Raw genomic sequence first — 14,033 nt, 5'->3', positions numbered from 1 at the left:
GTATGCCTTAGAGACTGCCGCCCATATCCTTAACCGAGTCCCTACTAAGAAGTTTGCCAAAACACCTCACAAGATGTGGACAGGGAAAGCTCCCTCGTTAGCACATATCAAGGTTTGGGGTTGCGAGGCTTTCATAAGACGAGATACTCACAACAAGCTTGAACCTCGTAGTGAGAGATGTATTTTCATCGGCTACCCGCAGAAATCCTTTGGATATCTCTTCTATAGACTGAAAGACAATGTTGTCTTTGTTGCGAGGAGAGGAGTTTTCCGAGAGCGAGAACTCATAGGCCAAGGAGACAGTGGGAGGCAAATCGAGCTTGAAGAGATTCAAGAGTCGATAGATGAAGGAACCTCTACCGCTGGCACTCAACCCGAGGAGGAAACTCCGGTTGAACCGATTGACGAGTCCTTACCTCTTAGACGTTCCGATAGAGTTAGAGTTCATCCCCAGTTTTATGGTTTTCATATTACTACCGAAGGGGACACGTATATTAGTGATGGTACACTAATAAATCTTGATGAACCTAATAGCTATAAGGAAGCCATGGCAGGCCCGGAGTCTACGAAATGGAAAGAGGCAATGGATAGCGAGATCCAATCCATGTATGATAACCAAGTTTGGAATTTGGTTGATAATGTGCCCGGACGTAAGACCGTTGGGTGCAAATGGATCTTCAAGAAGAAGACCGATGTGGATGGAAACGTACACACGTATAAGGCGCGATTGGTTGCGAAGGGCTTTACTCAAACTCCCGGAGTTGACTATGATGAGACCTTCTCACCAGTTGCGAAGATAAAATCTATTAGAGTGATGCTAGCGATTGCCGCATTTCATGATTATGAGATTTGGCAAATGGATGTCAAGACCGCTTTCCTTAATGGAAAGTTGGTTGTGGATGTTTACATGTATCAGCCAGAGGGGTTTGTGGATCCGAAGCATCTGAATAGAGTGTGTAAGCTTGAGAAGTCCATTTATGGACTTAAGCAAGCATCTCGCGGATGGAATCTTTGCTTCAATGAGAAAGTCAAAGAGTTTGGATTTGTACGAAGCGAAGATGAGTCGTGTATATATGTCAAAGCCAGTGGGAGTATAGTTAGCTTCCTCGTTCTATATGTTGATGACATATTACTCATAGGAAACAACATCCCGACTCTGCAGGAAGTTAAGTCCTGGCTCGGGAAGTGCTTCGCTATGAAGGACCTTGGAGAGGCTTCTTACATTTTGGGAATAAGGATAGTAAGAGAAAGAAGTAAGAGACTAATAGGACTTAGTTAGAACACTTACTTAGAGAAGGTACTAAAACATTTTAGTATGGAAAACTCGAAGAAGGGAGAATTACCAATACATAGTAATGTCAAGTTGAGTAAGAGTCAAAGTCCGAGTACCGAAGCTGAAATAGCAGAAATGAGCCGAGTACCATATGCTTCTGCAGTTGGCTCAATCATGTACGCTATGATTGTACTCGCCCTGATGTAGCTTTCGCTTTGAGCATGGTTAGTAGATATCAAGGGAATCCTGGCAGAGCCCATTGGATTGCGGTGAAGAATATCCTTAAGTACCTTCGGAGGACGAAGGAATGGTTCTTAGTCCTCGGAGGGATTGATGACTTGAAGGTGCCAGGGTATAGTGACGCTAGCTTTCAGACCGACAGGGACAACTACCGTTCGCAGTCGGGCTGGGTCTTTACCCTGAATGGAGGAGCAGTGACATGGAAGAATTCCAAGCAGGAAACCGTAGCTGATTCAATGTGCGAATCAGAGTACATTGCAGCGAGCGAAGCGTCGAAAGAGGCAATATGGCTGAAGAACTTCATCGGTGATCTTGGAGTTGTACCTGCCATAAAGGAGCCCATGGAGATTTTCTGTGATAATGAAGGAGCGGTTGCCTTGACCAAGGAGCCGAGGGATCATGGTAGATCACGACATATCGACAGAAAATATCACTTTATTAGACATCGTGTAGAAGAAGGACAACTCATAGTGAAGAGGATATCATCAGAAGATAACCCAGCAGATCCGCTTACGAAGGGACTGAGTAGGGTTAAGCACTTGCAGCATGCTAGGAGTATTGGGCTGAAGGATGATATTAGCATAGATTAGATAGTATTAGAAACGTGTAATAGATAAATGTAATTAAAATTTGATGATTAAATAAAGGAGTTCTATTTATGAGTAATGTTACTGTCTTATGTTAATTGTTTAACTATTGTTTCACTTTGCATGTTTTGACTTCTAGAATAATTGAATTTATTAAGAATAATCGAATTATTCAAATTGTCCACAATCGTTCATATGTTGGAAGTAGATATGAATGAAGATTGTCATGAATTGGTATGTAGATTGTCTAAATGGTGTTAGACATAGCAAAGGGTTGCTGCAACGTTCATGAGTGCTTATGAACTAGTTTTGAGCATTGGAACAAACCCGCGCTTGCTGGAATCACCTTGTGGAATATGATATAAAAGGGTGATCGCAAGACGATAATATCATATAGTCTTAAAACCTAGATATATGGTTTGTTATTTGTTAACTGATTGTACATTGATAATGCGAAAACGCATCAGTAACTCGGTGTTATAAAACGCATTGTTGTGTATAGTTGGTTAATGAATAAGTAAATGCATATAAGTCGAAGTTTATGTGTAACTTTTATCTAAGAAGGTAAAAGCGATATCTCGACCGCTCGATGATTTGATTTGACTTATGTGTCGGGCCCGGTCAGAACTGAATTGATGTGTTCAATTAAGTTCTATGTCAAATAAATCAGAGATCGAGAAACCTAAATGCTTGACTAATCATTCCATAGAATTGTCAGCATGATATCTAACAGAGGACTGTACGATCCCTTATCTAAAGGACAAGATTGATTAGATCAGAGTTTGACAGCGTCTTTGACAGCTATGATTGCAAATCAAATTGTACTTGTGCATATAGTTACTAGACTTATCCAAGTGGGAGACTGTTGGAATAGTGTCTAAGGCTGCAACTATATTAGGCAAGTATTTGACTCGATTGTGCATGGTCCTTTTGGGTTGCCTTCACCATAGCAACTTGATAGGATGATTCATTAAGAGAGAATAAATATTATTAATATATTATGAGAATAATATAAAGAATAATAATATTGTTATTTGATTAATATAAGTCATAGAATTAATTAGAATTAATTTGGTGACTTAAAGAGATTAATTAAATAAGAGGGTATAAACTGTCAATTGTTTGATAGTTAAACTTTAGACTGTAAATCCATATTGGATAGGGGTTGGACGAATTCTAGAAGCTAGGGATAGCTTAAAATCGTCCAAGTCTATCTAAGGAATGGATTTGGATTGCTTTAAGAGAAGATTATCCAACTAGGGTTTAAGTTGTAACCCTTAAGGAGTCTACAAGTATAAATAGACCCTATGGTAAAGGGAAATCGGCACTTCATCTAAAGTAGAGAACCCCTGGCCGATTTCCTCCCCTCTCCTCTCTCCCAAATCATCCTCCTTGCTATTTGGTGTCTGTAAGCCATTAGAGGAGTGACAATTATGACTCTAGAGCTCCAAGACAACAAGATCAAACAAGAGATTCAAAGGTATGATTCTAGATCTGATTTAGTATTGTTCTTATTCCTAATTAGTCATTAAAAGTCTTGGATTCAAAGCATGTTTAATTAGAAAGCCCAGATCCAAGCATTAGGGTTTTGCATGCGCACATAGGAAAGTTCTTATGGCTAAAACCCATCAAGGTTCACCCAAATTTAAGAGTGTGATATCACTAATAAACGTATCACCTTCATTTGTTATATGGAAACCATACAACATCGGTGGAACACTAACTCTACTGGAACGTCTAATAGGTAAGGACTCGTCAATCGGTTCAACAGGAGTTTCCTCCTCGGGTTGAGCGCCATTGTTAGAGGTTCCTTCATCGCTTGATTATTGAAGCTCTTCAAGATCAATTTGCCTCCCACTTTGCTCTTGGCATATGAGTTTTCGCTCTCGAAAAACCCCTCTCCTCGCAACAAAGACAACATTGTCACTTGATCTATAGAAGAGTTATCCAAAGGACTTCTGCGGATAGCCGATGAAAATACATCGCTCACTACGAGGTTCAAGTTTGTCGTGAGTCTCTCTTCTTACGAAAGTCTCGCAACCCCAAACCTTGATGTGTGCCAACGATGGAACCTTCCCTGTTCACATCTTGTGAGGTGTTTTGGCAGCCTTCATAGTTGTTACTAGATTAAGGATATGGGCGGAAGTCTCCAAGGCATACCCCCGGAATGAGATAGGTAATGAAGCTCGACTCATCATGGAACGAACCATGTCCAACAAGGATCTATTGCACCTCTCATCCACATCATTCAACTGTGGTGTCCTAGGTGGCGTCAATCGTGAAACAATTCTGCATTCCTTGAGGTAGTCGTGGAATTCAATACTAAGATATTGACCACCTCGATCAGATCGGAGCATTTTAATTTTCCTGCCCAGCTGATTCTCCACTTCTTGCTTAAACTCTTTGAACTTTTCAAAGGTTTCTTACTTGTGCTTGATTAAGTAAATAAACCCATATTTGTTATAATCGTTGGTAAAAGTCACATAAAAGCGGTTCGCATCCCTTGTGGTGGATCAGAAGGGCCCACATACATCGGTATGTATGAGATCCAATAAACCCTCACCCCTTTCACAAGTACCGGTGAAGGGTGACTTGGTCATCTTTCCAAGTAAACAATACTCGCACGTGTCATCGGACTTGAGGTCAAATTACTCCAACACTCCATCCATTTGGAGTTGGGTTATGCTCTTCTGGTTGACATGTCCAAGACGATAATGCCATAAGCATGCCTTGTCCAAACCATTGGACGAATCGATATGTAACACATCATTTCCTAAATTGTCTACAACCATCACAGTTTCATATATTCCATTACAAGGCAATGCTTCAAAGTAAAATTTACCATTCAAGAAAGAATTAATAGAACCAGTTTCATTATTAAACGAAAATCTAAAACCTTGTTTATATAAACCATGAAAAAAAATAATGTTTCGTGTCATTTCTGACGAGTTGCAACAATTGTTCAAGTCTAATCCTAACCCATTACTAAGCACTAAAGAGTAAACTCCAATCTTGGTGACAGACGACACTTTCCTATTCCCCATGATCAAGTTTATCTTCCCAAGCTCCACATCCCTACTTCTTCTTAGACCCTGCAAATCAGAACAAATGTGAAAACCACATCCTGTATCGAGGTCCCAAGACATAGCATGCGATGAGTTATTAGATTGAATAGTATAAATACCTACGAAGGTGGGCTTTATCTTCCCATCCCTGATGTCCTGCAGGTACTTCAGGCAGCTTCGTTTTCAATTCCCTTTGTCGTGGCAGTAGAAGCACTCTGCTTCCTTCGGGTTGGAAAAGGGAGCAACAAGAACAACTTTGGTTCCACTAGATAAGGTTCCATCATGGGACTTTACCTTGTGGCTCTTAGAAGGAGCCTTACTCTTATTTCCTTTTCCTTGCCCAATAGCTAAGACAGGAGCAGTAGTAGTAGGAGTAGATGCAATATATTTGCCTTTTAGACTACTCTCAGTAGTCCTTAGCAGGCATTGAAGCTTGCTTAGAGTGACCTCCTCCTTTTTCATATGATAAGTCATACGAAACTGATCATAGCATGGAGGCAAGGAGTGTAGAATGATATCTATGGCCAGCTCATCATCGAAGTTGACATTCAACTTCAGTAAGCAGTCCACAAATCTTTGCCTTTTCTGCAAGTGGGTCGTGATGGACTCTCCATCCTTTATTTTAGTAGTGATCATCGCAACGATGATCTTGTAACTTTCTTGCCTAGCACTTTGATGGTACCTTTCCATCAAATCTTGGTGCATCTCGAATGGATAGTAGTCCTCGTAGGACTTTTGGAGTTCAGTAGTTATTGTTGTGAGCATGATGCAATGACCTTAGTAGCATCTCTCTCATGAGTTTCATACGCAACAATTTCCTCGGGAGTAGCAGTGTTTGGATTAACCTCCTTCAACTCCTTGTCGAGAACATACTCTTTGTCCTCGTAGCGGGTGACCATGCGAATGTTGCGAATCCAATCGTTCAAATTGGATCCATTAAAGATCACCCTCCCACACAAGTTCATGAGTGAGAATGAGCCAGAAGGGTTCGAGCCAGAAGCGTTGTTGTTTGGAGTAGACATCTGAAATAGAAAAGAGCCAAAGTTTAGATTAGATAAGAATCTCCAATTTAACACCTAAATGAAAAATTAGGGCTAGGATCCAACACAATATTTCACAATTCGGAAGAGGTATACCGTAATCCAATTGCAAAATATTTGAAGGTAGGTGAATGACGATTCACCAATTTCCACCATGAAAAACGAAAAGATTTTAAGTTTTAAATGAATTGAAATTCCTAGATTCTTTTGAGATTCATTAAACTTTTCGATGACATGTTTAAATCTCGATATGCCCTTCAAGTTTGTGACTGGGATACCGAGGATCGCAAACAAGGTGTGAATAACCATGCAAATATACTCGTTACTCTCGATGTAATTTACCACCTAATCAATGTGTCGGTTAGCCACACACGCTCTATTGATCTATCATAAACATCAAGCTACCCTTTGTCACCCTCGCTAATCCCAAATTAGTGTGTCGGTTAACCACGCACACTCCACTAACAATTTGGCAAGGTACAAAGTGTAATTTCATGGAATAGCATCATTTCACGTTTTACCTAAAGTAACAAAGATTAGGAATTTGTGAAAAACATTTAGTTACTTTATAAAATCATTATACTTATTAATGAGGAATTAGTTGTCCTATCTTACCCATTCGGCTAACGACCCTCCACTAGTCAAGAGTGCGGTGGGTAAGAGTGGATACCCAATGGTGGTCATTTTACAGGTCACTTCCTTAAACACCCCTTATAGACCAGCTTCGTAAATGAGGCCTACTAACAGTAAGACTAGCTTATCTTATACATATATACATATATATATATATATATATATATATATATATATATATATATATATATATATATATATAATTATTAATATTTTAATATTATAATAGTATAAGGGTTGAATTTTAAACTTGTAAAATTCTAGGGTTTAGAATTTAAATATTTCATAATTAAACTATTAATCAAAAAATTTTAATTCCAAAACTTGAGGGCAAGTTTTGAAACTTTTCAAAACATTCTAGACCAAATTTCAGATAGTTTAATTAATCAAATAATTCGTGATTATCTAAATTTGACCTAATTCAATTTATGGCAAGATAATTCATATTAAATAATACAAATAATTAATTTTATCATATAAACAAGTAATTATCTTATTATTTGACAATTATCTTCTAATTGGATGAAGATAATCATTACCATACTGAAAAAATCGAATTTTATCAGTTAAAAATGTTTATGGTAATTATCCCAACCCAATTCTAGTCAAAATCCCGAAAAATCTGCTAACAGACGAGCTGTCTCGTCGAGTCACAGACTGAACTCGTCGAGTAGCCGTGACTTGTCGATTTCATCAATGGGACTCGACGAGTTCATCAGGCAGAAGCAGTTTTTCGACTTTTTCAGCTTTGAACAATTTAGCTATGCATCAAATACAATAGAAAAACGACCTAGGCTCTGATACCACTGATGGGTTTTGAGCATAACAACAATCTTATGATGCACATTCAAACCCTAAAGCTTTGGATCTAGTTTTTCTAATTGTACATGCAATACTCATACAAAGCTTGTAAACCCTATGTCTAGCATATATAATCGAAAAATCATAACTAAAAAAAGTTAGGATGTTACTTTTCAATTGTAGCTTGATCTTTAACCTTTGAGAGCTTTAGTATCACAAGTGTAATACCTCTAATCAATCACAAACACCAAGAAGCAAGTTGGATATAAAAAGAATAATCCAGATAGTTGTTTTCTGATCATTCATCACGATGAGTTGTGCATCTTGAATCCAATAATAGATCCATAATTCCCTCTTGAAATTTCTGTAATCTACAGCATTCCCCCTTACATGCTCAAAACCGCCTTTCAAGGTTGATTTCAACTTGTAAGCTTTTGTAGCACCCATTTTCACTGTAGGATCCCAAAAAATGAACTCATTTTCAGAATATGAAAGAATCTTGTACTTTCCAAGTGAATTTTATCTTCAAGGTCATGGTTGTGATTTTCTTGAAAGTTGTCAAACAGGTACTCATATGTTCCTTTGACACATTTCATAATAATTTTAGATTTATTTTTTGTCACCCTGTAGATTGTATTACGTTCCGTTGAATTCATTTTTAGTTTACCCATCATGTTGCAAACCACATACATGTGCTTTATAATATCACCCTTTTTCCTTAATGTGTTCATACGAACATCAGAACCAGCATTCTCTGCATATCTTTTATAAAAATTAACTCCCTCATCAACATCTTTGAACCTCGTTGACTTAGTTGGTTTAAAATCTTCAGGAACATTTGTTCTGATATCATGTAGAGGCTCTGACATATAAAAATCTAATACACAAATTATACTCATCATACTGCTTGAATTTGCATCATTAGAAGAAGTACAACATTCACTTGTAGAATCAATGAATAATCACATGTGATTTAAAATGAGTTCCTTATATAATCATATGTAATTATAACAGATAATTGAACATAGATAAACTGACAATCGCATATGATTAACAATATCATAAACCAACAATTATATATGATTAACACTATAATAAGCAAATTTAATATAGAACTACTGAATAATCACATAACAAAAAATTGAATATACATCAATTTATAAAATGTAAAATCAAATGTGATTAAGGATAAATTTATTATCAAAATAAAATAACTAATCACATGTGATTAATAATGAATTCCTTGTATAATCATATGTGATTATAATAAAAATTGAACATAGATAAAATAAACATATTTAATGTAACATATACATTCAGTTATCGTATTTTGTAATGAATAATATTATGAAAAATTATATGAATTTGAGTATTGAGTTCTAACAGATAGTTTTTTACTAGAATTGACGTAAAACTATGTTTAGAATCGTTCAGAAAGTGCTGGGAAATCTTATGAGATTCCAATCAAATGTCAGTTATTGAAATTAACGAAAATATAAAGTTGCAAATAAGTAAAACGGTAATAGTAGTACAACGGAATAGCAATATTCAGCTAAAAACTCGAAATAAAGATCGAGTGATTTTTAGCCGACACAACCTAAACAAGAATCGAAGGTCTCGTCAATAGTAGTACAACTGTAAAAAGACAGACGAAAACGTACGTTGGATGAAGAAGTTATGATTTTTTAACGGATTTTCCTGTCCCGGTCTGTTAAACATAATAATATTAAAAATAAAGTCAAAATTAGCCAATGAAGTCTAAACAAAATTTATAGAGTATAATCTCGCCTACGCGTGCATATAAAGAACGTCGAAAACGGAGCTCGTATACGAAAGTTATGGATTTTTGAAGTTCGGGACACAAAATCCAAGAAATCACGAGAACCGAGAAATTTCGCGTGGTCAGGGTTCGGCCACGTCACCCTCGTACGCGAGCCTACCTCGTGTCCGACTTGATGAGTCATCCAAAGCTAACTGTCAACGCGTGTCGCCTGCTCCTCGCATCCGAAGCGGAGGTCCAATCGCGAAGCGTCGCGTGTCGCACCCGTGTCTCGGTTTCACATCCGCCACCTGCCCTCGCCTCGCATCCAACGTGTGTCCCCTCCTTCCCTTCGTCCTAAGTCTTCTCATCCTATATAAAGGGAGGTGCGAATCCTCCCGGTTTTGGTTGGAATTTTTCGTACTTTTTCACCTTAAATCTTCTTTCAAGCCACTTTTAACCCCCGAAGCCCCGAGAACCTACCTAACACCCAAGGAACGTCCCGAAGTGTCTGAAGACCTCGAGAAATTTATCTTTTCGGCTTGAAGCTCAACCCTCGCAAGGCCCGGTTTTCAATAAATCTCCCGGTTTTCATCGAAGAAAGTTATTTATAAGAACGAAGTGCTGCCCAAATTACTATTTTAACCTCCGGTTATTTCACGGTGAGTTCAATATATAGGAACAACTTGATGTTATGTGTTATATGTGTTATGTGCTTTTCCGTGTTATTATCTCGTGTTATTATTTCAAGCTATTATGGTAGCAAAGTTATACCTCTGACCATGTGATCAATGAAAGGACTTAGATTCACCATGGTATTGGTATGTAGCCTCTGGTCATGTAGAGCATGTCTCGTAAGAGAATGACTTCTACCCGTATGGCATTAGCAGAAGGTTAGATAGGGCTAAAAGCCTGAAATCTACCAAAATTTTTAATTAGAAAGTGTATGTCTTTTATGCCATTTGGGCCGAAGCTTTATTGATGTTTATCAAGTATTGAAATTGTTATGTCTCATGGATCGTATATCTTTGAATCAAATCATTGATTGATATGGAAAGCTTGTCGCATGATTCACATATGCCTTTGTTGTTCCTTGTTCCTCTTTGCTTCTGCCATGTTGAAGAATATATATGGAATAATGTTATATTGTATCTATTATTGAACTCACTAAGCGTCACCGCTTATCCCTCTCAGTGTTTAACTATTGCAGGTAATAATGATCTAGTATAGACACATACTGTTGGAAGATTTAGAATATTTAATAATATTACTTTTTGTATTTAGTGATCATGTATGTATAAAATTATGATTTCCTGGGTAGCTATGTAATATACTAAAACTTAGTCGGTTTGTATCTAGTCTTTTGTTTTTTTAAAACTATCAATGTAAAATATTGTTTATAAATATGCATGTAGCATGTTTTGGAGTAACAATGTCTCAAGTATGAAAGTGTGGGTGTTTCAAATCATGGTATCAGAGCAGTAGTTTAAGTGAAGTAAATACCACGGATTGGTATTTAGACTTAAACCGTTAGAAGTTCAATATATGAACGGATTCATTGTAAGTATATAGATACAAACCATAGGAAAGATTGAAGTAAAGTATTAGGTAATGATAAATTCTAATATACTAAAGTAATATATTACTTCAAATTTTTAGAACAATGGCTGAGCAGGTGAGTAGCCATACACCAAAGGTGGGTGGAGATCCTCAACCTGATGAAGTAAATACTCCAGTATCCCCTCGTGAAGTGCGACTTGTGGATAAACTTACTGGTGTTATTCGACAGACTCTCGAAGAACACAAAAAGAATAATGATAACGGCAAAGAGGAAGCCACTGGAGAATCTTCGAGGGAGATGACGAGACATCCCTCATTCAAAACTTTCAAGAGTAGTGGTGCTACAGAGTTTTCTGGTTTCCTTAATCCCATAGTTGTTCTAACTTGGATTCAGAACATAGAGAAAGTATTATGTATCTCTCATGTGGATAATGAAGACACGGCTAATTATGCTCCTGCAATGCTCACCGGAGAAGCCTTGGTCTGGCGGGAAGCAACATATGAAGCTCTCAACGGGTTTGACCAGGATAATTTATCATGGGAGTTATTCAAAACTCATTTTCTAGGAAAGTATTGTCCTCTAGACATGAGTAGAAGATTAGAGAAAGAATTCCTCGAGCTTAAACAGGGAGGAATGATTGTGAATGATTATGAAACTCAGTTCAATCAAAAAGCATGGTTTGTTGTAAAGTATATCCAACTGAAGACGATAAAATTCAATTATTCATGGATGGACTACAGTATGAAATCCGCGATTTCGTGACTAATCGGGATGTTCTGTCATTTGATAAAGTTGTTGAGTATGCTCGAAAAAGTGAGCATGACTTAGAAATACGTGGTGCCACTCTTTTTGTTCCAAAGCATCCACATATTGATCGAACTGCTTATGTTTCCTCTATTCCACCATCTTAATCTATTCGAACTGATCCTGGTAAACAGGTGCAAACTCATAATACCCCCCGTGGCCACGGTAGGTCACAATCTTTTTCTCTTCAATCGCCATTGTGTCGAAATTGTGGAAATAATCATCCGGTCGAATGCAGATTAGAAAAAGGATCGGTGGTTTGTTATGGATGTGGAGAAGTAGGCCACATGAAGTATGTTTGTCCGATGAAGAATGTTACATGTTTTGCTTGTGGTGTTGCTGGCCACAAGAAGCGTTTTTGCCCTACTCTTACTAGTCAAATGACGGGAAGTCAAGTTTTTGTTCAACAACCGGCGAGAAGTCAAGCTCCTGCTCAACAACCAAAGAGTACTCCAACTAAAAAGGAGGAGGTGCCAAAAGTTAAAGGTCGTGCATTTCAGATTACCACAGAGGAGGCACGTGAAGACCCAAATGTTGTGACTGGTACATTTCTAGTCAACTCTAGTCCTGCCCATATCTTATTTGATTCTGGTGCAGGGCCGATCCTAGCCAATTTGAGGCCCGGGGCGAAATAGAAGATGAGGCCCTTGAAATTACATATAATAATCAAATAATTTCATGTACTAATTCACTAAAATGTACAATTATTTGAGGTTGCTACCGCTTAAAAAAGAAACTCCATCGATGAACGTATGTCTGAAGACTTTCAAGTTTCGATAAATGTATATTTCTCGATGCATAACATAGCTACGTCATGTCCATAAATTTTCATTCTCCAGGCAAAAAAAGTGAACAAAGCCATGTCTGAAGACTTTCAAGTCTCGATAAATGTATATTTCTTGATGCATAACATAGCTATGTCATGTCCATAAATTTTCATTCTCCAGACAAAAAAAGTGAACAAAGCCATGTCTGAAGACTTTCAAGTATCGATAAATGTATATTTCTCGATGCATAACATAGTTATGTCATGTCCATAAATTTTCATTCTCCAGGCAAAAAAAGTGAACAAAGCCACTATACTTGTACCACATTAGAGATATACCTAACAGAGGAAGCAAGCCATAAGACACATCGACAATTTGAGATTGCCATAGGGTAAAAAAAAAGTCTCTAACAACATTTTTAAACGAAAAAGAAAATTGATTCTGTTTTACATCTAACTATTGAATTTTATATTAAAATTATTACCAAAGTAATACCAAATTAAATATGAATACAAAAATTTGATTTCTACAATGAAATTAACAAATAGGATAGAAATTAAAAAATAAAAAATAATAATAAATAAAGAATGGAAAGGAAATCGTTTGCGTCGTTTTGGGAGCCACAAAAAATATCTCTAGACAACCTTTAATAATTAATAATAAGTAAAATATATAAAAAAAAAAAATCAAAACATATTTCTTGATAACTAAGAAGTTGTTTGCGTTGGGAGGCACACAACATTTAATAGATTATTAAGTAAAATATACTATTAAAAATTTAAAAGATTCATTGAGCAAGGATCGAACCGGGCATCTACAACATTAACTACTACCAATCTACCATCTCAACTACAAGCGGCATGTGCTTTTTTAGCCGCATGTTTTATTTTATATCAAAAAAACCGTATATATATACATTAATCGTAAATTTTAGGGGGACCCGAGATTTTGAGAGGCCCGGGGCGGTCGCCCAGGTTGCCCATTCCCTAGGGCCGACTCTATTATGGTGCCTCTGATTCTTTTGTGTCTCATGAATTTGTGCATTCCTTTCAAATTGTTTGCTATGCACTCGCACAACCATTTCATGTAGATACTGCGGGGAGTATATCATTACTTGCTGATAAAGTCTATAGGGATTGTGTGATAGAAATTGATGGCTATAATTTTCTTGCTAATCTGATTCCTATCTCTTTGCCCAACTTTGATATTATTCTCGGCATGGATTGGTTGTCAAAGAACCATGCAGAACTCTTGTGCTATGAAAAGATAGTACACATTCCTATTGAAGGGGAGAATCCTATTTATGTCTACGGTGAACAAAGAATCTTAAAAATAATCTCTTTCCTCAAAGTCCGTAAATTCATATCGAATGGATGTTCTATTTATCTGATATCTCAAAAGAGGAGAATAAAGTTGTAATTGATGTTCCCATTGTTAATGAATATCCTGATGTTTTTCCCGAAGAATTGTCTGGACTTCCTCTAGATAGGCAAGTAGAATTCC

The 14,033-nt window shown here is 37.1% G+C and overlaps 1 protein-coding gene across 1 annotated transcript; it reads left to right on the top strand.

Moving 5' to 3' along the window:
• Nucleotides 1-11,061: 11,061 nt before the first annotated feature.
• LOC128126098 (uncharacterized) lies at nt 11,062-12,398 on the top strand. The gene is made up of 3 exons (XM_052763833.1): nt 11,062-11,643; nt 11,700-11,846; nt 11,898-12,398. The coding sequence occupies exons 1-3, from the start codon at nt 11,062-11,064 to the stop codon at nt 12,396-12,398; spliced, it is 1,230 nt and encodes a 409-aa protein (XP_052619793.1).
• The last annotated feature ends 1,635 nt before the right edge of the window (nt 12,399-14,033 follow it).

The sequence above is a fragment of the Lactuca sativa genome, chromosome 5 (genome assembly GCF_002870075.4).
Source record: "Lactuca sativa cultivar Salinas chromosome 5, Lsat_Salinas_v11, whole genome shotgun sequence".
NCBI classification, from domain to species: Eukaryota; Viridiplantae; Streptophyta; class Magnoliopsida; order Asterales; family Asteraceae; genus Lactuca; species Lactuca sativa.
This window is presented reverse-complemented; position numbering and strand designations above follow the sequence as displayed.

Excerpts from the sequence above, each read along its gene's own strand:
- LOC128126098 (XM_052763833.1), top strand. The coding sequence starts at position 11,062 with ATGGCTGAGCAGGTGAGTAGCCATACACCAAAGGTGGGTGGAGATCCT. Across the intron at positions 11,644-11,699 it reads ATCAAAAAGCATGGTTTGTT|TATGAAATCCGCGATTTCGT; the intron begins GTAAAGTATATC and ends GATGGACTACAG. Across the intron at positions 11,847-11,897 it reads ATATTGATCGAACTGCTTAT|GTGCAAACTCATAATACCCC; the intron begins GTTTCCTCTATT and ends CCTGGTAAACAG.